General features: G+C 36.3%; 1 protein-coding gene across 7 annotated transcripts in view; it reads right to left on the minus strand.

The window, feature by feature from the left end:
• The window catches only part of CEP83 (centrosomal protein 83), a 120,814-nt gene that overhangs the window by 45,923 nt on the left and 47,572 nt on the right, over nt 1-27,319 (minus strand). For all 7 annotated transcript variants that reach the window (XM_074226598.1, XM_074226593.1, XM_074226592.1 and 4 more), the window contains 4 exons: nt 18,497-18,769; nt 16,733-16,883; nt 14,280-14,372; nt 12,648-12,779 (listed from right to left, as the gene is read on the minus strand). In XM_074226598.1, the coding sequence (XP_074082699.1) occupies nt 12,648-12,779; nt 14,280-14,372; nt 16,733-16,883; nt 18,497-18,669 (549 nt within the window). In that variant the 5' untranslated portion in view covers nt 18,670-18,769. The remainder of the gene's footprint in view (nt 1-12,647; nt 12,780-14,279; nt 14,373-16,732; nt 16,884-18,496; nt 18,770-27,319) is intronic.

Here is a 27,319-nt window from a genome sequence, read left to right on the forward strand (position 1 = left end):
ATGAATGTGAAAAGAACTCACAGGATAAGACAACAGTGTTCAAGTACATGAAGTGTATCAGAAGCAGAACCAGGACACAGTGGGTGGCAGAAAGGTACATTTCAACTTAATATAAGGAAAACATCCTAATGATGAGAGTTAGGCAAAAGTCAAAGGTGACTAACCTTCAGAGGAGGACAGAGAGGCAGACAGGACCTGAGGCCTTCTAGTCCAATCATTTCATTTGAAATGAGGACACTGAGATTCACAAATTGAATGACTTTCCCAAGGACTCAGAATCAAGAGAAGAGATGGGATTTAGACTCAAAACTTCTGGCTCCAAACCCAGGTTCCTTTCCACTATTTCAAATTCTGATTATATTGACTTTTGAAAATATTCTTCCCAATAAATAAATTAAATCTCCCCACAGAAAAATGAGGAGAGGGATGGTATCCTCAGTATTTTTTTTTCCTTTTATAGATTTGACTTTAGCCCTGCCATCAAGGTGAGGGCTAGAAATGACTTTCGTTTTTTCAGAAGGCAAACTCAAGTGAATTTTGTGATCTTCCTTTTGGTTCAGAACTGTGATTTCAAAAGTATAGGGAAGTAGCAGTTTGGAATCTCCCTCCACCAATGCAAAGCAGCATCTCTTTTATAGAGGAGGGGAGAATGGCCCAAGGCACCAAGACAGAAGTGAATAGATGAGCATTCTTTCTACTATACCAGAAGTTTATTCAGAATACAAGAAATTCCTTTTTTAGTTGGTTTTTTTTTTAGGTTTGTTTGGGTCTTTTTGCAAGGCAATGGGGTTAAGTGGCTTGCCAGGGCCACATGATTAGGTAATTATTAAATGCCTGAGGCCAGGTTCTATCCATTATGCTACCTAGCCACCCCTTTTTTAGTTTTTTTAATAAGGTGATATTTTCTGTTTGTTTCATCATCAAAGTTACCCCATCCTCTTCCCATCCCAGAGAGTCAGCCCATATGCCAGACAAAAATTGAAGATCTTCAAGGAAAGGTTGGATAATTATTTTAGAAAGGAGATTCTTCTTCATGTACTGGTGGGACTACATGACCTGTGGGGCACCTTCTAATTCCTAGATTCCCTATCTGACCACCACAAGTCTTTAACAATCATGTCCACGTACATACAATGCCAAATCTAAAATCCAAACTTAACTTTTCTCCTTCTTAATTTATAGATCACCCCTCCCCTTCACATCCAAGCAATGTCAAGCTCTAGTGATTCTGCCTTTGCCTCCTGTATCAAATTCCTCCCTTCCAATAGCTCAATGCCACCCCACTAGAACAGACTCTTATTACCTTCCGTGTGGAATATTGAGGATTATGAGTTCTTCTCTCTCTCCTTTTCGTATCTTCTCTTTATGCCAGGACTATTTTGAACAGATGGTCTTGTTTCACAAAATCCTTCGATTACTCCTTATTCAGGTGTTTGGGGGTGAGGTGGGAAAGGAGATGATTGGACTGTGATTCACTGGGATAGAGAACTCCCCTTGGGAAAAACCTTGCCTGTAGACTAGCAGCTCCTTCCCTGACTGGTGGCCTGGGCACTCCCATCAGGATGGAACAGAGGCTCAATGTCAGCCCTGTGGTCAGCCACGACATGCTGGAGTCCGTTAGAGCACAATGAAACATGCTGGACATAACCAGCATCCCCTGACCTCTTTCTATGCTATCTGTCTTCAATTTCACTTCCAGAAATAACAGTCCTAAATCAGCCAAATGAAATCCTACCCATCCATTAATATCCAACTATAATGCTCCTGCCTAATTTTTCCTGATGCAGAGAAGAAAATCATCTACTTAAGATGTTTAAAAGGCACAAAACAGAAAACAGACATGTGGGCAAATAATGGACAATGACTACAAAAGCAAGGGACTGTGCTCTAAAGAATGTGGGAAGATGGGACATGAATAACAACCTCTGTCAGATGACTAGGTATCCTGAGATGGGGGAAGGGAAGATGGGAGGAAGAAAACTTTACAAAAATGAGTGTTGAAAATTATATTTATGGGGCGGCTAGGTGGAACAGTGGATAGAGCGCCAGCCCTGGAGTCAGGAGTACCTGAATTCAAACCTGGTCTCAGACACTTAATAATTACCTAGCTGTGTGGCCTTGGGCAAGCCACTTAACCCCATTGCCTTGCAAAAAAAAAAAAAAACCCTAAAAAAAAAAAGAAAGAAAATTATCTTTACATATAATTGGAAAAATAAATAAAAAATAAAAAAAGAACATCAGGAGTCCTAACACCATCAAACTGAACTGAGTATGGTGAGGAGAATGGAAGAAGCCACTCTGGATTTTCTTTAACTATCCTGAGGAAAAGAGGGAGTTCAAAGAATGGAAAAGATCATTGCTTGAGGGGAGGAGGGAAATGCTGTAGTGATCACTGAGCACCACAGTAAGACAGGGTCTCTGAACACTGATTCTGTCTCTGTCTTCTCTGAATGACAGAACAGCAACAAATGGGAGTGATGCCCACAATTCATGGAGAAGCTATGAAAAGAGTACCTGGCTGTCCTTCACATGATCAAGCACCTGGCTCCTATAGGGTTTGTGGGAGCTGCATCACTCTTTGTGATTTCTGAAGGACTGTGAGAGTGAGATACCACAGCATTAAGGGAGATAACATGTCTGGAATTTTTCAAACTATAGGACAATGAGCTTCATTTCAATTCCCAGAAAAAAAGCTACACTAAATTACTATATGGATGGTGAGTAAATATCTAGAAAAGGATCCAGTGATCACAGAAAGCCACCTTGGTTTCGTGAAGAAGAGGTCACATCCATTTCTTTTTGCATCATGATTACTAACTTTATCTAGATTTTAACAAACCATTTGATGCAGGCTATTCTTGGTGAAAAGACAGACAACAGCTAGATGGATTCAGAACAAAATGCAAAGAGGAGCTACTAATGGATCCCTGACACCTTAGCAGGCAGTCTCCAGTGAAATGTTCTAGGTGTATCCATCAGCGCCTGCCCCTGTTTAACAGTTACCAAGAGCTATCTGTGAAATTTGTAGGTGATACAGAACTGGGGAATAACTCTGACACTGGTTGAGAGTCAGAACTCAAAAACATTTGAGAGATGAAACCATGGAATCATATCTAATATGAGGAAAACTTAAAGGAGATAAATTTAAGGTATTAGACCAGCTAAGTGGAAAGTGGATAGGATGCTACAACTGAAACCTCCAAAACTTAAGTTCAAAGTTGGTCTCAGATTTGATACCTCATTTATTTGGTAACCCTAGGTAAGTCACTTAACCTCTCTTTACTTTCTCATCTATAGAATGGAATTCTAAAACTTATATCTCAAGGTTTTTATGGAAGCAACATAAGATATTTCTAAAATGCATTTGCAAACTGCAAAGCACAATATAAATACTAACCATGATGATGATGGTGTAAAGAACTGCATAAGATAAAAAGACAATTTATCTAAAGAACTTAACGTTTTAGTGGACTATAAACTCAAAAGCTAGCAGTAGGATAGATTGCTAAACTCTATCAAGAATTTTAGCATTAGGGGCAGCTAGGTGGCACACTGGCCCTGGAGTCAGGAGTACCTGGGTTCAAATCCTACTTCAGACACTTAATAATTACCTAGCCATGTGGCCTTGGGCAAGCCACTTAACCCCACTGCCTTGAAAAATCTAAAAAAAAAAAAAAAAAAAAAAAAGAATTTTAGCATCAGAAATAAGAAGGGAGTAATAAAGTCCCACTGTACCAGTACCCTGGGCTTATTAATGAGCACATTCTGGATACCACATTTTAGCTAAAGAACACAGTAAAATCTTTACGTTCATGATTTAAGAAACAGCACTGTAGAATGATTAGAGCTCTGAAATTAGTGGGCTTGAATTCAAATCTTAGTCCTGCTACTTTATCTCCATGACCTCAGTCAACTAACTGAACTTCCTTGACTTCCTCATCTGTAAAATGAGGGGATGAACTAAAACATCTTCATTCTCCTCCAGGCCTCAAGTTATGGAGATCAGATGAAGACAAAGGAAATATTGAGCCTGAAGAGAAGACATGGAGGGAGGAGAGGAGTGGTATCAAGAATCTGGAGGGATTAGACCAGGTCTGCATTGCCCCAGGTTCTCTATTAGAAGGCAAACCAAGCAGTCCACCCCATTACACTGTAAACTCCCTGAGGACAGGAATGGTCTTTTGCCTTTTTCTATCACTAGCATTTGGCAATGTCTAGCATACAGTAGGTGCTTCATGTTCACTGGTTGGTTGCTTGGATGGATGTAAAGATAAACTTCCTCACATTTTAGATTTCTCCAAAAGTAGAATGTTTAAGAGGAGGAAGGTCTTCCTCACTGGAGGCCATCCAGCAGGGGCTGGATAAATTAGAGAAAGGATTTTGTTTCTGGTACAGGTTAGAGTTGAGGGACGCCAATCTCTTTTCTGATGGTGGGGGTTCTGTGAGAACCTGCCCCATCCCATGTGACAACTGAAGCTCCCCATAAAGTGCATTTCCTCCTCTGACAGATGGTTATTATACTGTATGCACCATACCTCCCTAATAGATTATGATTTCCCTAAGAACAGGGACTTTGTTTTATCAATTTTGTACCCTCCAGGCCCTGGTAAAGTCCCCTGCTCCTCATAAGCATCTGTTGGGCTATGACTCCTCCAATGGCTCACTGTAGGGAGGCTATGACTGCAGACTGCAAGGCCTGACACATCTGACTCAACTAGAAGGATTTCATGTAAGCACCGGTCACCTGTCATTCAGGGAACACCAGGGTCGGGTCAGAGAGGCTTGTCATCATAAGACTGACACAGACCTTATAGGGGTGGGCTTAAGTATAATCAAGGGCTGGACTAGCTAAACACAGAAAGACTTAACCCCAGAGAGATTCCAAAGTGATACATTTTCTACCATATCAATTCTCTGAGGCCATTCACTAAAACAGAGACTAATGAGCCCTATTGATAAAATTGATAAAATCACACATTCTGAGAGATTAAGAAAGAAATTATTACTATTTTCCACAAGAAAAGTGCTTTTTACTATCTTGAGTTTTCTTTTCTTTTTTTACAAAAAAATTATTGTAATCCTTTGTATATCTGAAATCCCTTCCTTTGGTCACTTACTGTTGCTGTCATCAGCACCAGCATCATCAGTATTATAACAGTATCGTATGTACATGATCTAATCTGATCTTCCTAAACAGTCAAGTAAGGCAGGTCATCACTGGTAGAATGCCCCAAGTCACATTGCTAATAAGTAGCAGGGCTGAGATGAAACTTAGACCTTCTGATTCCTAGTTTAGTGATTTTCATTAGAGCTAACAAGGACAACAAATAATTTTGTTTAAAAGCCTTTCCCTAAATGACAAATGGTCAAAGGATATGCAAAGGCAATTTGCAGATGAAGAGATCAAAGCAATCCATAGCCATATGAAAAATTGCTCTAAATCATTAATTATTAGAGAAATGCAAATTAAAACTTCTCTGAGGGACCACCTAACACCTCTCACACTGGCCAATATGACCAGAAAGGACAATGATCATTGTGGGAAATCTGGGACACTAATACACTGTTGGTGGAGCTGTGAACTCATCCAAACTTTCTGGAGAGAAATTTGGAACTACGCCCAAAGGACAACAAAAATGAGCATACCCTTTGACCCAGCAATACCACTACTGGGCCTATACCCTGAAGAGATGATGAAAAAAGGTAAAAACATCACTTGTACAAAAATATTCATAGCAGCCCTGTTTGTGGTGGCAAAGAATTAGAAATCAAGTAAATGTCCTTCAATTGGGAATGGCTTAGCAAACTGTGGTATATGTATGTCATAGAACACTATTGTTCTATTAGAAAACAGGAGGGATGGGAATTCAGGGAAGCCTGGAGGGATTTGCATGAACTGATGCTGAGTGAGATGAGCAGAACCAGAACAAAACAGTACACCCTAACAGCAACATGGGGGTGATATTCAACCTTGAAGGATTCACTCATTCCATCAGTGCAACAATCGGGAATAATTTTGGGCTATCTGCAAAGGAGAGTGCCATCTGTATCCAGATAAAGAGCTGTGGAATTTGAACAAAGTTCAAGGACTATTCCCCTTTAATTTAGAAAAAAAAAAACCAGTTATCTTATTGTCTTATCTTGTTATCTCTTAGGGTTTTTTTTTGTCTCTTCCCTAAGGATATGATTTCTCTCTCATCACACTCAATTTGGATCAAGGTACAACATGAAAACAAAGTAAAGACTGACAGATTGCTTTCTGTGTGGGGGGGGGGAAGTAAAATTGGGGGGAAATTGTAAAACTCAAATAATATCTTTAATAAAAAAAATAGTTTTTGTTAAATACCTGGTGTGTGCTCACTATGCTAGGCTACAGAAGTAAATATTTTCATGAAGCCCAGTTCCTGCTTTGAGGGTAATCAACAATATAGGAAAATTATCATAATATACAATTTTACATACCAATTTGAATATCCAATTCTTGGAATCCCTAAAGGTAGAAGAATCCTTAGAAATGAGAAAATAGATAAAATCTAGACATAATCATAATTTATAATAATAGATATACTCTGGTCCTTGTATTGTTGATTGGGACAGCAAGGTGGAGCAGTGGACAGTGCATGGGATCTGTAGTCAAGAAGACCTAAGTTCAAAAACAGCCTCAGACATCTACTAGCTGTGTGACTCTGGCCAAGTTATTTCACCTTATTTGTTTCAGTTTCCTCATCTGTAAAATGAACTAGAGAAGAAATGGCAAACCACTCTATTATTTTTTGCCAAGAAAACCCCCAGGTGGGTCATAAAGAGTTGGCCATGACTAAAAACAACTGAGTAAATAAAATAAATTTTTAAAAATATATATTTTACTATATGTTAAAATATATTAAGGAAGAATACACTATGAAAAATGTTAGTAAGATACTAAAGGAATAATTATTGACTGAAAAATTCAAACACTGTGATAAGTATAAAGCTGAAAAAACTACAGATAGGTAATCTTCAGATTTTTAAAAAATAATACCTTGCTCAAATTTTGCAAAGTTACAGGCACAAAATGAAATAAGCAGAATCAGAAAAACAATTACATATAATATGCTTTGTGTTAAGAACAAGATTTAACAAACCTCAAAACTGAAGATAATGCATTATAAACAACCAAGTAGAAGACTATATATACTATTAGATTTGGTTGATGTGCTAGTTAGTTTTGAAACACTGGATTTTTATTTCCTTTCTCTCCTCTACAAGGGGAGTAGGAATGATATTTTAAGATGACATAAAAGCAAAATATGTCTACCACTAATATTTAAAGCTTGTTTGTTCTAATCTCACATCTGTATCAAGGATGACAATAATATATATGTAACTGCTCTTTTAATTTTGTAGAAATCGGGAAAAAACACATATGGATTAACAGTACTCATACTTTCTCACCTTTTCATGGAATAATAACGACCATGATTTTTACACACCCTGGTTATTTGCCTGCCTTTCAAATAACTGTGTCAGATAATTGTATCATTTGTAGCACAGATGTCTTCTACTTTTACTTGATCTAATTAGAATGTGAGATACTTGAGGGCGGAGACTAAGTTTTTATCTTTCTTTGTATCCTGTCATTAGCATAATGTCTGGCAGATACTATTTACTTAATAAATGCTTGTTGACTGACTTGATCTAGTTATTCTTCATATCTTTCTTTTGGCTTTATTTCTATTTGCTCATGTAGCAAATCAAGGCAGGGATGTTAAATAGTAGAGCTTCACTGTCAATGACGGAGAATAACTTGTTAAAAAAATGTCTGGGCAGATAATTTCCATTCTTGGCCTGGTTTTGTTCTCTTTCAACTTCCATCCTTAAATGTTTTCAAGAGAATTTGGCTTTCCTGGTTCTGCCTCATGTGGTAGGAGTGGTGCCAGTTTTGTGTAAGCAGCCAGTGAGACGCTAGCATAGCCCGTCTGGCTGGCTGCCTACACACTTCTCCGGGAGTCTTGTCTGGGCCACCAACCTCCCCTTGACATTCATCACCACCAAAGTCTTTTTGGCCCCTATGTTCTCATTCTGCCTTCTTTTTTTCCCCAACAGTTAACTCTGCACAACATTCTATATATTCAGTTCTCTAGGAACTTGAGACCCTTGGATTGGGGTAAGGGACTTGAGATCAAAACTAATTTTTATAATACCAAACATTTCATTTTCTAATGTAGTAAATATCAATGGACATAACCCATGTAAAAAAAGTGGGGAGAGTCTCAAGAAATTTTAAGAATATGAAGAAGTTCTAAAGCCACAAAGTTTGAAAATTGCTGCTTTCAAATGAATTAAACTGACTCCTGGGCACAGGGAAAGGCAGTCATCAGTAGGCAGTGATTCAGGACTCTGAAAACTTAAAGCTGAAGAATGGAGCCCCCTTTGACAACCCCAAAGAGCTTAGAACTCTGGGTCCTGGGGATCCTTGGACCTTCCTGCATGGTAGCCACAGTAACTAACAGCACCAGAACTTCAGAGAAGACAACCTGAGAACAAATAGGAGACTATCATCATAACCAGGTGTGTAGGAAGAGGTGAAGCCTGATCCTGATAAAAAGTCTCAATTCAGAAGGAAAAATTCAAAATTTTTGAATATATACTAAACAATACTCCTAAACAATAATACAAAAAAAAATAACAGCAACAGTAAAATAAGAAATCACTGGACAACACAAAACCCAAGGTCAAAAAGAAAAGCTTAAGTCAGGAAAGCCTGCAAGGAATTGCATGAACTGATGCTGAGCGAGATGAGCAGAACCAGAAGACCACTGTACATACCCTAATATTAATTTGGGGGTGATGATCAACCTTGATGGACTTGGTCAACCAAAAGGGCAACAATTGGGCATAATTTTGGGATATCTGCAATGAAGAATGCTATCTGTATCCTGAGAAAGAATTGTGGAGTTTGAACAAAGACCAAAGACTATTACCTTTAATTTAAAAAAAAAAGTCTTATTATGTAATTCTACCATATCTCATACTATATATTTCTTCCTTAATGATATGGTTTGTCTCTCATCACATTCAACTTAGATCAATGCATACCAAGGAAACAATATAAAGACTAACAGACTGCCTTCTGGGGGGGGGGGGGAAGAGCAAGATTGAGGGGAAAAATTGTAAAACTCAAAATAAATAAAATCTTTCTAAAATTAAAAAAAAAAAGCTTAGGTTCAGTATTGTAAAGTATTAAAATGAAATCTGCTCAGACCTAACAGAACCAGAGGACAAGTGAAAATACACTCATCATCACCTCCTGAAAGGAACTCTAAAATAAAATACTTCCCAAAAATCACAGCTAAGAGAACAGCACAGCCAGGCTGAAGCAAACCAACTCCAGTCTTCCAGGAACAGTCTGTGGGGCGCCAGGGTCCATGGAAGAGGGGGTGGTTTCAAAACCTGTTGAACCCAGGGATGACCAGGGACAGCTTGGAGGGGTGGTGAGAGAACTCTGTCACACCAGAGTGAGTGCAGAGCACTAGCCTCAGAGCAGCCCTGCGGTGAGAACTGCAGCAGGAGTCGGGGAAGCCACCCAGGACTTCCAGAGCTGTCAGCCCACAGTAAGGGGGTCAGGGAGACTGCAGAAATCTCTCTGCTCTCCCTGGGGCAGGACGCTGCTGTTTGCCCACACTCAGATCAAGGTTGTAGTCTGGCCTTCTATACTAAGATAGCAGAGCAGGGATCCCCCTCACAGCTCCAAGGCAGAGGGGAGTGCCTGTGGTCATTTACATATCAAAGCATAGGCAAAAGAGCATAAGACTTTGAAGGAACAAAGATCCCAGTGGGATGTCCCCAAAACCCCCCAAAGCCTTAGACATGCAGTAAATCAGTCTTAGGCTAAGGAAATGAGCAAACAACAGAAAAAGAAGAATCTGACCCTAGAAAATTACTTTGGTCCCATGGAAGATCAAAATACACACTCAGAAGTATGTGTCGAAGTTTCTGTATCCAAAGCCTCCAAGAGAAATAGAAAATGGGCTCAGACTGTGGAAGAGTTCAAAAAAGATTTTGAAAAGCAATTAAGGGAGATAGGGGGAAAAGGGAGATGGGGGAAAACTTGGGAGGAGAAATGAGAGCAATGCAGATAAATTAAAGAAATACAAAAAAATACTGAAGAAAATAATATGGTAGGGGCAGTTAGGTGGCACAGTAGATAGAGCACCAGCCCGGGAGTCAGGAGTACCTGAGTTCAAATCCAGCCTCAGACACTTAATAATTACCTAGCTGTGTGGCCTTGGGCAAGACACTTAACCCTATTTGCCTTGCAAAAAAAAAAAAACCTAAAAAAAAAAGAAAGAAAATAACATGGTAAAAACCAGTTTAGGCAAAATGGAAAAAAGCAGTCCAAAAGGCAAATGAGGAAAAGAAGGTTTTAAAAAGCAGAATTGGCCAGCTAGAAAAGGAGATAAAAAAGCTCTCTGAAGAAAATAACAGCCAAAATTTTGACAGTCTTTGTCAAGAGGAGTTTTTTTGTGGGTCAAGGTAGAAATAATTCAAGAAGACAGAATTCAAGGACCAAGGAGGAGTGAGGAGCACCCAAGCCTTGGCAGGTTATGACAGATTGTAATATGGTCTTCTAAAGGCAAAAGATAAAGGCTTATCTCCAAGAACACTGGAGCAAAATCCTAAAGGGTAAAAATGGACTTTAATCAAATCAAATCAGGAATTTGAAGCATTCCTAATGAAAAGACCAAAACTTCAAAGAATTTCTGAAATGCAAGACAACTGGAAAGCTAATGAATTTGAAGCAAATGAAAGGAACTATGAAATAAGAAAAATGTTCATAATCTAATGGGGGGGAGAAACAAGTGTTTGCTCAGAATATTTCTTTCCTTCAAAGGTCCCAAATAAGACTGAAAGCTGAAGAATAGTTTTCTTCTATTTTGATATTTTAAGTGAAGAAATATAAAGAAGGAGAAAAGAGACCTGGGAAGATAGGAAGAAACAAACATATACACACGAATACAGTTTAATAAAAAATTTGAATTAAGAGAGAAATAGGGAGGGAGTGTATTTAAGAGAGTAAAATACGGAAGAGATCAGAATTAAGTGAAAAAATATAACTTTTAATAGTGAATCATGAAGGGAAGAGTAAAAGGAAAGAATTAAAAAAAACCTGTGATTAGGATTTGTAAAAGAGAAGAAGAAAAGGGATAAAAGATTAAGTTGCAAAAAATAAACAATCAATTGTTATTGAGACCATGAGTGGGATGAACTCACTAATAAAACTGAAAAGGGAAGTAGAAAGGATTAAAAAGGAACTGTCCCACAAACACCCTAAGAAAGCTAAAAAATGTATCAAAAGGAGCTATGATAAAGAATACCAAAGAGAATAGTATTCTAGACCTTCACAAAAAGACTGCCAGAATTCTACAAAAATTCTGAACAAAGATCTGAGTTATTCAGATTTATTTTAACTGAAGGAAAGTAGGGAATTTGGGAGTTCCCTGAACTGAAGGAAAGTAGGAAATAAAAGTGATTTTTATTTTTTAAAAAGGGAGGCCAACAGGCCTGACTATATATTGGGTATATCTTACATGGGTAGCAATGGCCAAAGCATCACTTCATCTGGTCTACTGGTCAACTGGTAATAAGTCTCTGTTTACTGAGATGGTTGGTTCTAAGAAAGGAGCCATGCACTTGCTGAATTTATGTTCTTCTTTTTATATATCTAAATTAGGAATTGTTTTTGAATATTTAAATGCATATATCTGGAGGGAAAAGTTTACAAGTATCACTTTAAAGTCTTTTTTAAAAAACTAAATGGAGGGCTGCTAGGTGGCGCAGTGGATAAAGCACTGGCCCTAGAGTCAGGAGTACCTGGGTTCAAATCTGGTCTCAGACACTTCATAATTACCTAGCTGTGTGGCCTTGGGCAAGCCACTTAACCCCATCTGCCTTGCAAAAAAGACCTAAAAAAAAAGACCTAAATGGATAGTAAGATCGATTGTTTTAAAGTCTATCATTCCTCATACAGTAAAAGACACTCCAAAAAAAAAGAGAAACCATCAAAAAAATGTCAAAGATCAAAAGGGACAGCAGTTTTACCTGCTCTTTAATAAAAGAATCAGCTAAGTTCATCAAAGTAAATGGCACTTATTTAAATCTCATTGGGGGGATTTTTCTCCTTATTTTCTATTACAGTTTTATTTCAGCAACACTATGCCAAGTCCTGGGAGGGAGGGAGAGAGATCACTTCACTTGTACTGCCAGGACTTCACCCAGTATCTTCAATTCAATTTAATTGGTTCTTCATGACCCCATTTGGGATTTTCTTGGCTTGTCATATCCTTCTCTATCTCATTTTAAAGATGAAAAAATTGAGGCACAGTGCTTAATGTCTGTTGAAACAGAAATTGAATTTCCTTTAACTAAAAAGTTGTAACTGTTCTTTTATATTTTTAAGTGAATTAGGGACCAAAAAAGGGAAGTAATTTAATCTTTCTGCACAGTGAAAATCTAATGAATTAACAGCAGTGTTTTTAAAAAAAATTCAAGGGATATAAAACTGACTTCATAAATGTGAAAAATTATAATTTGACATGCAAAAAACCCATCTTTTTCCAAAATAATTAAATTACTAAAGAATTGAATAATCAGTAAAACATGCCCACCTCAGCTTCATATTTTAGTTTTTCTTCTTCTAAAATTCGTGTATGTTCCTCTTTCTGATGTTCAAATTCTGATTTGAGAAAAGTATGTTCATAGCGAAGCTTATTATATTCATTTCTATATTTTTCTCCTTCCTAAATTAGAAGATAGAAAATAATATTAATTTAAATACACATATAAAACATTTGATCATTCAATACAAACAAACAATGGTCTATAAAAAAGCAAAAATTACTGCCTGAAATAAGACAGACATTTTTCCATTTTTGGTACATTTCTGAAAGATTCAGTCAGTGAAAAAGGAAGTCTTTTTCTTCATTGGGTTTCATGAGAATACAGAATGCATCCATGTACAAAATGTTTTAATCTTTGAATTTCATGATATTTCACTTCAGAATATAGCAAACTATTCTCAACTAAGTATGTACAAGAAACATCTGCAATATTATGAATCTGATCAATTGAATCTGATCAAATAAAAATTTGATCAAAGAAATAACAATCTAAAGCATAAAAGAATGAATAAAAAACGAGAGCTATTTTAATATTTAGTAAAAATCACATAAGAAATTACAATAGTAACTGAATTAAAAAATCACCTAAAAGTCAGTCATTCAAATCTAGCTGAACCCAGTGCCTAATATGAAACTTTGAACAAACCAGCAGCCCTAACAATGCAGGAAAATTTTTGGCGATTAGAATTAACAAACTAGGAGCGGCTAGGTGGCACAGTGAATAGAGCACTGACCCTGGAGTTAGGAGTACATGGGTTCAAATTCAGCCTCAGACACTTAATAATTACCTAGCTGTGTGTCCTTGGGCAAGCCACTTAACCCCATTTGCCTTGCAAAAAAAAAAAAACTTAAAAAAAAGAATTAACAAACTAATCTTAGTTATAAGGCAGCAGAGATGCAGGAGAATCATTAATTCAAAAATGAATGAGAAAAGGAATTAATGAAAAAGCAAACATCTAAATACACAAACTCAAGGGGATCAGAATCTTCAAGTTTAGAGTCAGTTTAAAAGCTACACAAGAAAATGAATTTCATTACTCAGTAGTCATATTTTCATTTGAATCAAAAATCGATCTTTTTTCAACTTGATCACTCACCTTAATTCACCAGGCTTGGCTCTTAATGACTTCAGGCTGTTGCTAAATATTAAATCCACTCTAACAGATTGAATTCTTGTCATATTAAAGGATATTCAAAAGAATATACTCTAAGCTCTAAAGACAATTTCAAAAACTCATCAAAAGATGAGTTTCAAAAACACTGAACAAATTTAAGCAAAGGCAGTAAGAATGGAATAATATTTTGTCCCAAGGTGATTAATATGAAGGAGAAAACATTCATTTGGATTCATGGTTCTGGCATATTTGTTACAAAATTTATCACACCTCTTACACATTGAAGTTTTCTCTACACATCATGTTACAAGTCATAGTAAATGTTCAGTTTGTGAGATTATTTGACAGTTACATCTTAAAAACTAAATTCTGTCTACTCTATAAATTACTTTAGTCATAACATCGTTAGATTATATGGAAGTCAAATTCCCTGCACTAACATCAGCTTTCCATTGTAACAGGTCACCATATGAAAATAACTGGGCTTTGTTGTCAATTTACTTACTTCATCTAGAATCAGCAAGCGTTCTCTCAATGGAGCTTCGAATTCTTGTTGAATTTGGGTCCTTAACAATTCCAATTTTTGGGGGGTTAATACCTATTAAATGAAAAAAGTCTTAAATATTGAGTAAGGAAAACTAAAATTAACTTCTTATCAATTTTCATATTCAATGATGGCTCATAAGAGCTGAATATATCATGAAGATATCACTGGGTCCAGTACCTTTCTTTTCAAATATGTAATAGTAAACCCATTTTACATAAATATGTTAGACTGGATCTACAAAAGTTGTGATAGTACTGCTAATTTTATTCTAATCATAGCATCAATAGTGAGGAAATTTGACAACATGGTACATTAAACACTCTAATTTCCTACTCAGAGCTGACAAAAATTCAAAGAACATGGCTTACTAACAATCAGCCACTGATGTTTTAAGTAGTTACTTGGAACAATATGGAAAAAGTTAGCAATTAAGGCTACCATGGTGAACAGGGAAATTGATATTTCATTATTTTTTTGATGAAAACTCAGTTATAATCATGCAATAACTTGGTCTACTGAATAAAATTAATAATTTCAACCGAACTAGAAAAGCTGATTTTTTTTAACTGATTGGAGAAAAATCCCAACCTTCCCAATACCACTACTGAGGTATGTATAAAAGAGAATGATATAATTTATTTATTCAGTAATACACAAAGTACTCAATATTTAACTAGGTATAAGCCTTTTTCCCCCACTTTAATTTGCTATTCTTGATCTGCTTATAGTACCCATGGAAAAAATATGGTCTTGAAATCAAAGGTTCTATGAACACAGGATTATTCTAGATTAAGGAAAACAGAGGACAGAGGTAACTATTGGCTACAAGATAACTCCATCCTTCAAGAGGATTATGGTCCAGTTGAAACTGGAAGCAAAGTACACAAGTAACTGAAATGTGGTAAGGTAAAGAGTACTGGATTTGGGATCAAAAGGACCAGTATTCAAATCAAATCCTGCTATGTTTGAATTTGGGGAAATCATTCCATCTCCCTGGGTCTATGTTTCTCATCTGTAAAATAAGGGAGTTGAATCGGAAGGCATCTTAGTTCTTTCCCAGCTCTAAACTCTATCATCCTACAAAAAGTACTATAAGAAAAACAACTATCAGAAATTGAACAACTTGAACATTATGGTTCAACTTGGAGAAAATACATTTTGAAATGAGCTCAGAAAATGTAACAGGTTTGAGGAGGAAAAGATAGTAAGCTTAGTTATAGACATCCCGACTTTGAAGTGATAGTGAGACAATCACAGTCAGACCTCTTATTAACAGTTGAAGAAGTGAAATCAGTTAACTCATCTGCAGTGTGGTGGTTAAAATTATGAGTGAAAAAGTACAGAGAGTGAAGGATAATGACAAAACTTTTGATAGCAACTTAAGACATCAAAATGTTGAAGTACAGGAGATTGAATAGAAAGAGTGAGATAGGTAGAAAGTGCACCAGAAAAGTATGATATCTCTAAAGAAAGGAAATTAAAAAATAACCAAAACAAAGAAGGGGGATCAATAATATAAAACCTTAAAAACAAATCAAGAAGATTGTGATTTGAAAAAAAAATCTCTGGATTTGGTAATCGAGTAGTTTAATGTGACAGTAGGAGCAAAGGCAGGGAGAAGCAAAATGACAATGCGCTAAGGTGAGTGTAAGCAGTGAGAGACCAAAGGCAGTAAGTACAAGCAGTCCTAGAAATTTAACAGTAAAGGTGAATGGAGATAGGAGATGAGAGCTGGACTGAAGAGTCAAAGCAAAGGTTTGTTGGAGTTTTTTTTTTAAGGATTGGGAAGACCTAGGCAAATGTTTAGGCAGACAGGCACGAGTCAATGAAGAGAAATGAAATATTCATGGAAAAGAGAAAATAAATTGACAGAGCAAGGTCCTAAAAGTAGGAAGGAAAAGGATCACAAGCATAGAAGGATAGGCTTAGTAAGGATTACTGAATGGCTCCTATTCAATAAAGAGAGAGAGAGAACACAGGAAAGACTAGAAGAGGATGTGTATTAGTTTAGAGAAATGGAGGGGGAGTGAAAGAACATGTGTCTGAATATACATGGGAAACCCAAATCAAACAAGAGGTGGCTATTGTTATTTTGTTGTTTGTCTTTTGCTTTCAAAGAGCACCATGACATTAGAGGGTGATGTTTTGACTAGTATGTACACTGGATTCAAGTGAGGCAGAGCTGAACAGTTTTCAGTCTCATTCTCTCTTTCAGTCACTGAAGTCTCATTTAGATTGCCTAAAGATGTATAAGTAAATCAAAGTCCATTATACCATGAAAAAAATCTTTTTGAACAAATTATTATATTTGCAAAGCTAACACATACCTACCATATGCTACTTTTACCATTTTGTTCTTCAGGAAAAAAATTATCTATTTGTAAGTATATATCTCAAATCTGTTTTCTCACCTGTAATTTCAATTCCTCTAAATCTTTAGTTTTCGTTAGTAATTCCCCTCTTAGTTCAGCAAGAAGTAGTTGAAATTTTTCCTGAAGAGTTTGTTTTTCATTTAAGAGTCGCTTGAGCTCATTTTGTGACTTTATGTACTCATCCTGTAACCTGATTTTCAAAAAAGGAGGAGAAAAGACTTGGGAGTCAATGTAAAGTAAATCCCTGACTTTCCAATGACATTGTTTTATGTTAAGCCAAACCAACATTATAGACAAAAATGACAGGGGGAATGTTAAACTGGTAAATTTTTCCTTTACTTTGTTTCACTTAATTTCCAACACAATAATTATTTCTTAAGCAATTTCACCTAGAAAAACATATTTTGATCACCTGTATTGAAAGAAAAGGAGGAGAAAAAAAAACTAAGATATCTGATAATAAACATCTCTGACACAAGACACAGGTAAAAGCTACTATTTTAACAAACCAAAAATAATTTTTCAAAAACCTTAACCTAAGATTAAGAAGGAAAAGACTTAACTGAGTAAAAAATTTTTGCACCAGGTATCTCTGATAAGGGTCTGATATCTAAGATATACACATTACTAACATAAATATATAAATTTAAGAGTCATTCGCCAATAGATGAATGGTCCAAGTCTGAGAATTCAAAGTTCCCAAAAGAAGAATTGCAACTGTTTAATGACCAGGCATAAGACTATAGAAAAATACAAATCAAAAAATATCTTAAGTTTCACTGTTCACCTAACAAATTGGAAAAGCAGGCAGAAGACACAGTGATGGTAGCTCTATGAAAACATAGGGGGGCGGCTAGGTGGCACAATGGATAAAGCACCAGCCCTGGGTCAGGAGTACCTGGGTTCAAATCTGGCCTCAGACACTTAATAATTACCTAGTTGTGTGGCCTTGGGCAAGTCACTTAACCCCATTTGCCTTTCAAAAACTAAAAAAAAAAGATAGGGAACACTACTATACAGGTGGTGGAACTGCAAACTAGTCTAATCTATCTAAAAGCAATTTGGAATTATGATAAGCAAGTGACTAAAACGTCCATACCATCCTATTAAAAACTGTCATTAAAAATAGTCATTAAAATATTAATTACAACACTTTTTTAGCAGCAAAGAAACAGAAACAAAGTAGATGCCTATTAATTGGGGAATACCTAAACAAACTATGGTACACAGATGTAATAGAATATTATTGTGCAATGGAATGTGAAGAATTCAGGAAGACCTAGGAAGACATCTAGATACTGATGCAGAGAGTAAAATAAGTAAAGCCAGGAATACTGTAACATACTGTAACATAAATGGGAAGCATGAAAATATCTAAAAAGCTGTAGAATGAGCAGAAAAAATGAAGTCCTTCTTTTCAACTGAGGAAGATGACTAAGGTTGCAGAATACGGAATATTTTTCCATACACTTAGACATGGTCAAATTGTGGTCAGTTTTGCTGAACTGTTTTTCTTTCTCTTTTTTCTTAAATCTTTGTTATAAAAGTTGGCTTGCTGGGATAAAAGAGAAGAAAGGGGAGGGTTGGGGGGGTGCTTTGTTTGGAAATGAATGTGACATAAAGACAATGGAAAATAAAAAATTAAAATAATATACACATACAAACTTAAATATCTTATTCTAAAAAAGATAATTTTACTATTAGTTTCAGAACAAATATTCATCTTCAACAAAATAATATGAACTTCTAACAACCACTTTTAATACTTAAAAGGAAAAAAATTAAAATCTGAAAGTAATTTACCTTGTGTGTTCAGCTTTCAAAGTTTGGTAATTAGTTTTGTGATGTTCACATCGAAATCTTTCATCAATTAACATTTTTTGGAACTCTGATTGAGAATTCATCAGAACACTATCCCCACCAGGAGGAAAAGCATTGGCAAAAGCATCCATCTTGGTTAGTGAGCTGACAACCATGTAAAAACAGAATGTTACTCAGCCTACCACTTTCAATATTCTTGCCAGAAATATTTCCCACCACCTCTTTCTGACAGAATCCCAGGTGGCCAAATGATACCTGTACAAACAAAAACAATTAATTAGTATCCAGTTCATTCAAAGTTTCCTCAATATTATGCAATATATTTTATCATTCTTCCTACTATGTAATTACCCTCCATCTCTTTCTTATCATTTATGGACTTAAAATAAACTGTGAACTTCTCTATTCAAAAGAAAGGGGGAGATTGAAACAAATTTATATCCCTTTCTTATGTAGGGGGGAAAACCAAGACTGCTATGTATAAAAATGGGGACTTATCACAAAGGAGAGGAATTTCTGGGCACATAGTCGAGGGAGGTCCTATTTGTTTTCTTTTATGGGAGAGGAATATTGTATATAATCAATGTTTTAAAATTTAAGGGATATTTATAATTTTCAAAATAAAAGACCACTCTTTTTTTAAAAACAAAGGTTATCATAGTAAACTGAAAAGATGAAAACAATTTTTCAGCAACTTCATGTGTAATTTTATAATTTATTTAAATTTCTTTAAATACACAATTTATAACTTTAATTTTAAATATGCAATTTATAATTTAAATAATTACTAAATAATTACTAAAAATTACTAAAAAAAAGTCTACCACAGAGGTAGAAAGTTTATTTTTATTCACTCATGCTAACAGTTTCAAAACAAAGGGGTTCTTTTTGGTAATAATTTCCTCTTTTTCATATATAGCATTGTAAAGTTTACCTTTCATATATCACAAACACAAACTAAAAATAATCTGCAATTCATCTGAAATTTATTAGAGTCCCCTGGGATTACATTAAATTTTTTTTGTAAGAATATATTTCTGTTTAACCTATTAATTTAAAATTTGAACTATTTTACTTTATTATGATTATCAATTTTTCAATACTACAACCTAACACTGAACATTAATATAATACTTCAGAAATAATTTCAGTTAATAAACTATTAACAATAGGAAAGTTCTATTTTTCCAAAAGACAGTGATAGATTTTGAGGGTGGTCCAACTACAAAAAAGGCCCTAATGACACCCCTCAACCCTCAAGAAAGTGGATCGAAAATGTAGTCAACATGTGTCTGAAGAGACTTAAGCATGGGGAAATTTTATATTCTTCACCAGAAAAGGAAACCCCATTTGGTTCAGAGACTGCCATATTCTAGCTAGATGCAAAGCTACCTTAATTGACACCAGGATAGGCTCAGGAATTCCCAATAGTTCAATCTTTAGACCAATTCTCCTTATCATTTCTACACCCATTCAGAAGCACAGGCCACTCAAATTACACAATCTAGTTCCCTTTTGTCTTCATGGGACTTCCCTAAATTACAGAATGACCTGAAACATAGCAACACTAGCTATGACCTCTTGTTCTAAACTCCAATTTCAACAGGGATAAACTCAAGAGAAAAAAATTGCTTTAAAAAAAAAACCTAAGGTCTTGAATCACAAGTCAAGAATTTTAGCAAAAAGAAATCTATATAATTAAGAAGATTTAACTTTGAATTGTTTAAGAAAGCCATGGAAAATAATAGTGGAAAATGGAAAACAGAAATTATATCGATTTTAACTATACTAATTTCAACCAGCAGTTAAACCAATGCTCTTAGATTGCTACAAAGAGTTCAGAAAGCACCTTAATCAGCAAACATTTAACGAATTTGTTGAATAGGAAAAGAAAGTCCCAAAGGCAACACTGGATCGAAATGGAAAACAGGAAATTGAAGAAGGATCATGGACAACTCTTAGTAACATCCAATACAGAAAAAAACTTGACAAGGTATCCAAATTCAGTCAGTTCAGACCAAAGGTATTCAAGGATTAAAAAAAAAAAAAAAGACTACAAAGAGAAGAAAACCAGAAAAAATATGATAGACAGGCCAAAAATAAATTGTTTCCCCCATCAAAGGTAGCAGACCCACTATACTTTAATCCTAACATGATAGTCACTGAAGTGTTTATGGACAGAGTAGAAATAACATTAAAGAGAACAAAGATGGGAAAAACAAATGGTTTGTATAAAGGAGAGCTAGGCTAACAGCAGGATCATTATGAGTGTATGGAGGAACCAATGTAATTAAAAAAAAATTTTTTTTTAATTCAAGGCAGCTAGGCAATAATTAAATATCTGAGGCTGGATTTGAACTTAAGTCCTCCTGACTCCAGGGCCAGTGTTCTATCCACTGCATCACCTAGATGCCCTATGGAGGAACTAATTTACAAAGTATTCATAGGAGGTAAAGGTACCAAAGATATGATAAAATCCTTGGACCATAATTCTAAAAAAGAAAAAAAAATACTCAAAAACAACTGATCTGAGTGTCTACCATTTATATAAATTCTTTATGAGTCATCTATTCAGCAACTGAGGGAATCCTCAATGAAGAAGTTATTAGGTGGAAAGAAGCAAAATTTGAACCATATCTTTACCACCTGAAAACCAACCATTAGATGTATGGAGAGAATAAATATAAAATCCCATTTTGTTTATTATTTGTGAACTATAAAAAAATAGACTTGGCAGAACAAAATGTCACCTTACAGGTTCTTTAGAAGGTGTCTCCCATTCATATATTGTTAGTATGTTTTTGAAGGAGGGATCCCCAATGGATGGCAAGGGCCTGCAGAACCTGTTTTTTGTAGATGGCACTTTATTAACTACATCAAGAACCAAGACACTGCACTGCAAACTGGAAGAGATTTATTTAGAAGAGTTGGCCTGTCCACCTACATAGTAAAGTCAAAATGTTTAAAAGTCCATATTTACAATAACTTACTCACAAAGGATGAGCAGGGATGGATGATTTGCTGTCTGGTTCATTGAAGGCAGCTCCCTAATCAGTAGGATCACATGTCTATTTGTGTAGGATACACATTTTCTCATTTTTATTCTCACAACAACCCTATTAAGACAGTACATAGATTGGGGGGTGGGGGGTGGTAGGAGGAGAAGAAGAGTAGGATCTGGTCCTAGAACTTCACTGTTATAAAGTATTTTTACAGTGAAAACTCCCTCCCACAATGGAGATTATAAGTCTATCTATCCCTAAGAGATACCTAGATGGGGGACCTGGGTGACAAAGAGTTCATAATAAGCCAAAGGTAGGAAAAGAAGTAAGAACCTTTCTAATCATATAGCTGGCCCTCTATGATGCATCTACTAAAGCAAATAGTATTATTCCCAAATTACAGAAATGCAAGCTCAGAGAGGATAATGTACTTTTTCAAAGTCTCTTGGGACATAATAATAGAAGAGTCCTTATTTAACAAGAGAAGAAATTAAGTTAAAAACACTTATAATTGTTTTCTTTTTAAAATTTAAAGTTATATAAATGAAAATTATTCTTTTTTACTCAATATGTAAAATTAATTTTCAAAAAATAAAAGTGGTCGGGCAGCTAGGTGGTACAGTGGATAGCGCACCGGCCCTGGAGTCAGGAGTACTTGAGTTCAAATCTGGCCTCACTTAGACACTTAATAATTACCTAGCTGTGTGGCCTTGGGCAAGCCACTTAACCTCACTGCCTTGCAAAAAAAAGTTTTAAAAAAGTGGCAAAAATGGCCCTTTACTATGAAAAATTAAAGAGAAAAATCTTAAAAATTGAAGATGTTCAATAAAATTTCAATTGGCTTTTTTACTCCATTAAACTTTTTTTCCAGACACCAATCTCCATTAGTAACAGATTTATCCTAAGCCGTCTTTTTTGTTTCCTGAAACTATCTTTAGCCTATCAAATCCAACAATGAAATTCCTCCACCCTGCCTGAAATACATATGTTCTGAAAAATGAGCTTAATATCGGTACAGAAGAAATTTAAACTAAATTGGATTTATCTTAGTTTACTGTAGAATTGTTTTTTAATGGAGTCAGGGGGGAAAAAATCCTTTAGGGCCACTTTATTACTTGCTCTCATGTTAAACTAGCATCAGGATCTAACCTTTCCAAATGTACCTTTTGAGCACCTGACATATCAATTTTGTCTTTTCTACCACATACATCTATCATCCAATTACTGAGAAAAAATCATAAAACCTGTCAGTAATTTTAATTTTGCTCTTGGGTCCAAAGTAATTATTTTTTTTTTTCAAAGTAATTTTTAAGAGACAGAAGTCTCTAAAATGAAGCTGCTTCATTATTTTTAAACAAATGTTGATGAGAAAACATCCTAGACTTTATTCATTTTAGAATGAATAACTTAGACAAAGAAAATCTATGCTTTATGACCATTAAACCATAGAGATTTATGTAAATCTTATCACTAAAATGTGACAGTCAAAATGAATGGGGTGTCTTTTTCCACAAAATAGATATTCTAGCAAAGATAACTATAAAATTAATCTTTGAGTAGTTTTCCCATTGATTACAACTACAAAATAGAAATTGTTCTTATGGGGCAGAAAAAGCCCCCAATGACAATTAATTGGGATTGTTATATGCTAACTTTCTTCATCTAATTTGGATTTATGAAACACAATGTTTTTTGTGGCTGTATCCTTTGACTACCACAACTGATTCACCAACTTCAGACTGTCATTCTCCTCCATCAATATTAATCCACACCACACCACTGCATCATTAATCAACATGTGCACCCAAACTCTTCTCCAATTTCTCCTATATCTAAAGAAAGACCTTTAGAACTTCACTCTCTTTCCTCTGATTGAGTCACACAGAGGATGTGTAAAGGGTGACAGAAGGTGCTATTATTATCTAAGACAAAATGCACTTACTCCAACACAGATATATCAAATTTAAGACTTCGAGTTAAATAAATGCTCATTTTCAAATCTGAAAGTCTAAAATTTGTTAAAATGAGTTTATCCCTCAAAAAGAGAAAAGCAAAATATTAGCAACTATATTAAAGAATGCTCCCACCATAAAAAAGAAGAAATGTACAACAAAACACATCTAAGGTTCCATTTCGGATCCAGCAAACTGACTAAAAAGACAAAAGATGGGATGGGCAATGTTGGAGGAGTTGTAGAAAAACAGGTATATTCCTGTACAAATGTAGAGCTTTCAAGTGGCCCATCCACTCTGGTGAGCAATCTGGAATCTACAACAAAAGTGACTAAATTGTCTATACTTTCAGAGATTCCATTACCAGGAATATACCCACAAGAAAGGAAAAAAATAGGGAAGGGAAGATAAAAGTCAACATACACCAAAATACTTAGAGCAGCACTAGAAACATATTAAACATCTACTGATTTGGAGACAGGCCAAAAAAAAATGTAGTACATGGATGTAATGGCTTGTTATTGTTACATAAGAAATTATGGATAAGAATTCAGAGAACAGGAAGACATATAAACTGATGAAAAATGAAGTCATCAGAAGCAGTAAAACAATAATACACAATAAGTACAAAAAAACTGGGGGAAGATGAACAAAACAAAACTGAACATTATAATTATAATAAGCAAGGTAGGTCCCAAAACATTGTTTAGACTGTCAGACTCAGTTGAAATATTGGCTAGTTTTCTCTAGTTTTTTTTTTCCCTTCCCTCTTGTTCACAGGCTGGGAGGGGAAGGACTGGTTCATTGGGCAGGAGAGAGAGAGAAGGACTAGATCTGGAAATGATGGTGATGACAATACAATATATATATAAATAAAACTTCAAAAGGAAAAGAAAATTAGTTCAACTAAGTCTCTTTACCACATTCCAATCTAGAATTCCAAACTGGTCCCCTTTGCCCACCCAATGGAACCTTCCTTTCCATTTTCTACTGTCAGCAAGCCAAGCTAGGCCCTTATCACTTCAAGTTTCTTCTACTGGCTCCAGAAGAGTTGGTACCAGACCCTAAAAGGTAACAAGTCACTAGAGTCTGTGGAGCAGGGCTGTGACTTAGGAAGACCTGTGCTTTAAGAACAGCACATATATAAAACAAATACTAGGGAATTGGGAAGGGATATGGGAAGCACTAGCAGCCAGGGAGAATAAGCAAAAGCTCACTACAAAGAACAGCAGCACTTGGAAGGAAACTGGAAGGAAAAAGTGATTTTTAATAGGTGAGGAAATATATTCTGAGCATGGAAAACAGCCATTTAGATGGAAGATAGAGTAGGAGGTATGAGGAATAGCAAGAAGACTAGTTGAGCTGAAGAATAGACTTCAGGAAAGAATTCACAGTATGTTAAGGCTGGAAAGGTAGATTGGGACCAGTGGTGAAGTGCATTAAGCATCAAAGGAATAACAGTCCATCCTGGGGGCCATATATAGGGACAATGGAGAATACCAAGTAGGGAAATGACCCAGTCAGATCTCAGATCTGTTTTGAGGAATATCACTTTAGCAGTTGTGTGGAAAGTAACCTGGAAAGCCAAGGAGATCGATTAGGATGCCATGGCAACAGTCCAGACCAGAGGTGCTGGGTCATACTCTTGGGGTTGAGAGAAAGAGGGGAAATAATGGGAGAGATATTGAGAAGAGGAAAGAATGAACCAATCAAGCACTGATTAAGGGCTTGCTATATGCAAAACACTTGCTAAGGTCTGTGTATACAAATAAGGAAGCCAGGTTCTGCTCTCGAGGAGCTCAAATCTAAGGGGGGGGGATACAACACTTGGGGAAGTTTTCACTACAAGTCACATGGAAATGCCTCTTCTTTATTTAACCTTATCACTTTCTGATGTAAAGGACTCTGGTGGCAAGAGCTTTCCTTTCTGGGTCCCTGTGTCTGCAGTACCCATAGGAGCAGGTGCCAGGATGCAGCTCCACAGGACTTGCATCCCAGGTTGATGGCCAAGGGCAGTGGGTTGCAAACATTGCCATTGCCTAGGTTCTTGGACTGGCTCCATCAAGGTCCAAGGTAAGGCATAGTACTCCAGGTAGTAGGGGTAGCTTTAGTCTAACTCCTGCTGTCCCCCTCAGGATGCTCTGCTATATCAGCTACATGGCTTGTCCATCCTGGGTAAGGAGAGCTGACCCCCTTCTCCACAGGAGTTGTTTCCCCAGCAACAGCAACAGGAGCAGGGCTAGAAGCGGGGCAATTGGTATACAAGGAGAATGCCAACACTCTCAGGGCTCCTGTGCCACTCTGCTACTTGAATTCCTCAGCAAAGTGAGATAAAATAGCAAATCCAAGCTTCCTTCTCTTGGTCCAGGAAGATAAGGGTTCTAAGTTGATTCAATCTTGTCAAAATTTCTATGACCAATATAAGTCAGATCCAATCATGATACCCAGTTGAATCCTGATCTAATCAATGGGAGTTGGATGTTTCAAGTAATTCCCATCCTTGTTGCTTTGCAGGTTCTATATTCAGAGAGACCAAAGCAACGCTGAGGTTTGGAGACAGTTCTACCTTTATAGGTACAGCTGTGGCTGCAGGCTCAAGTCCACCCTAAATCCATCTGCGTAGTCCAAGTTTGCTGCTGCTTCCCAGACTCCTCCCCAAGCCCCTTGTCTGCTTCTCCCCCTTGTCCACTACTACCTACTCTCCGCTCATCTCTCAAGCATGGTCTGCCCCCTAGCCTGGACAATTAGAGGGGGCCTAGAACAAAACTGGCATCGTGCCAAATCTGAGACTTACATAGGTATCATCAACTATAAATGAAGTATATAACTGGCTACCCCAAGTCTACGAGGAAATCCAGCTTGATCATATAACCATTACTAAGTGAATGCCCTAATATGGGCCTCAAATTCAATCAAGTTAGACCTCTGTGATTAAGGGAGATTCAAATTCATTTGGCCTGGGTCAAATGGTATACCTTACAAGGATAAAGAATGAGAAAAAGCCACCAAAATTGACAATGAAAAGACGACTGATAACTTGTATTTTAAGTTGAGTGATAGGGGTTAAAAAAAATAAAAGGATGCAGAGGCAGAGAATGTAAACAGCTTTTAAAAGTTTGACAATGAAAGGGAAAAGAGTCTGAGTGGAGGTACAGGGAAAATCAGTGCTTGTTTATAAACTGGGCATATTGTAGATGGAGTGGGGAAGGCCATGGGGACCATCAACCAGGGAACATGTCTTGATGAGACTAGCATAAGAGAGGATGAAATGAGGGATGATGTACAGGGGTTTTGAGATACAGAGAAGCAAGAAGGGAAAATTCACAGCCAATCCTTTCTATTTACTCAGTCAAGTATCAGGTGAGATCCTCAGCTGAAAGAGTAAGAAGAAAACTTGGTGTTGAAGACTTAAGAGAAGGTTGAGAATAGTTGCTCTGAGCCACTGAAGTGGGAGCACAGATGAGATTGGGCATAATTTATAGACCCAGTCAACATAGTGTTTAAACCCAATGTTTAAAAACCTTTATAACCTGATTCCAACCTATCTTTCCAAATTAATTATATAGTTCTTCCCTTAAAAGACTCTTCAGTTCAGTCAAACCAGTCTTCTTGCTATCTCTCACACAAAAACATCCCATTTCCCTTCTATATGCCTCTGTACAAAATTATTCCTTTCCCTGGAATGCAGTCTCTCCCACTTCTCTCCCTCTTAGGATCTCTAGTTTTCTTCAAAGTTCACCCTCAGTGTCTTCTACAAGGTCGTGCTTATCTCCTAATCCTCCCAGATGCCAGTCCCACCCTATCACACTGAGTTGATTTTACATATACATGTATATGCATGTTTTCTTTCT

This window comes from Macrotis lagotis, chromosome 2 (assembly GCF_037893015.1).
Source record: "Macrotis lagotis isolate mMagLag1 chromosome 2, bilby.v1.9.chrom.fasta, whole genome shotgun sequence".
Lineage (NCBI taxonomy): Eukaryota > Metazoa > Chordata > Mammalia > Peramelemorphia > Peramelidae > Macrotis > Macrotis lagotis.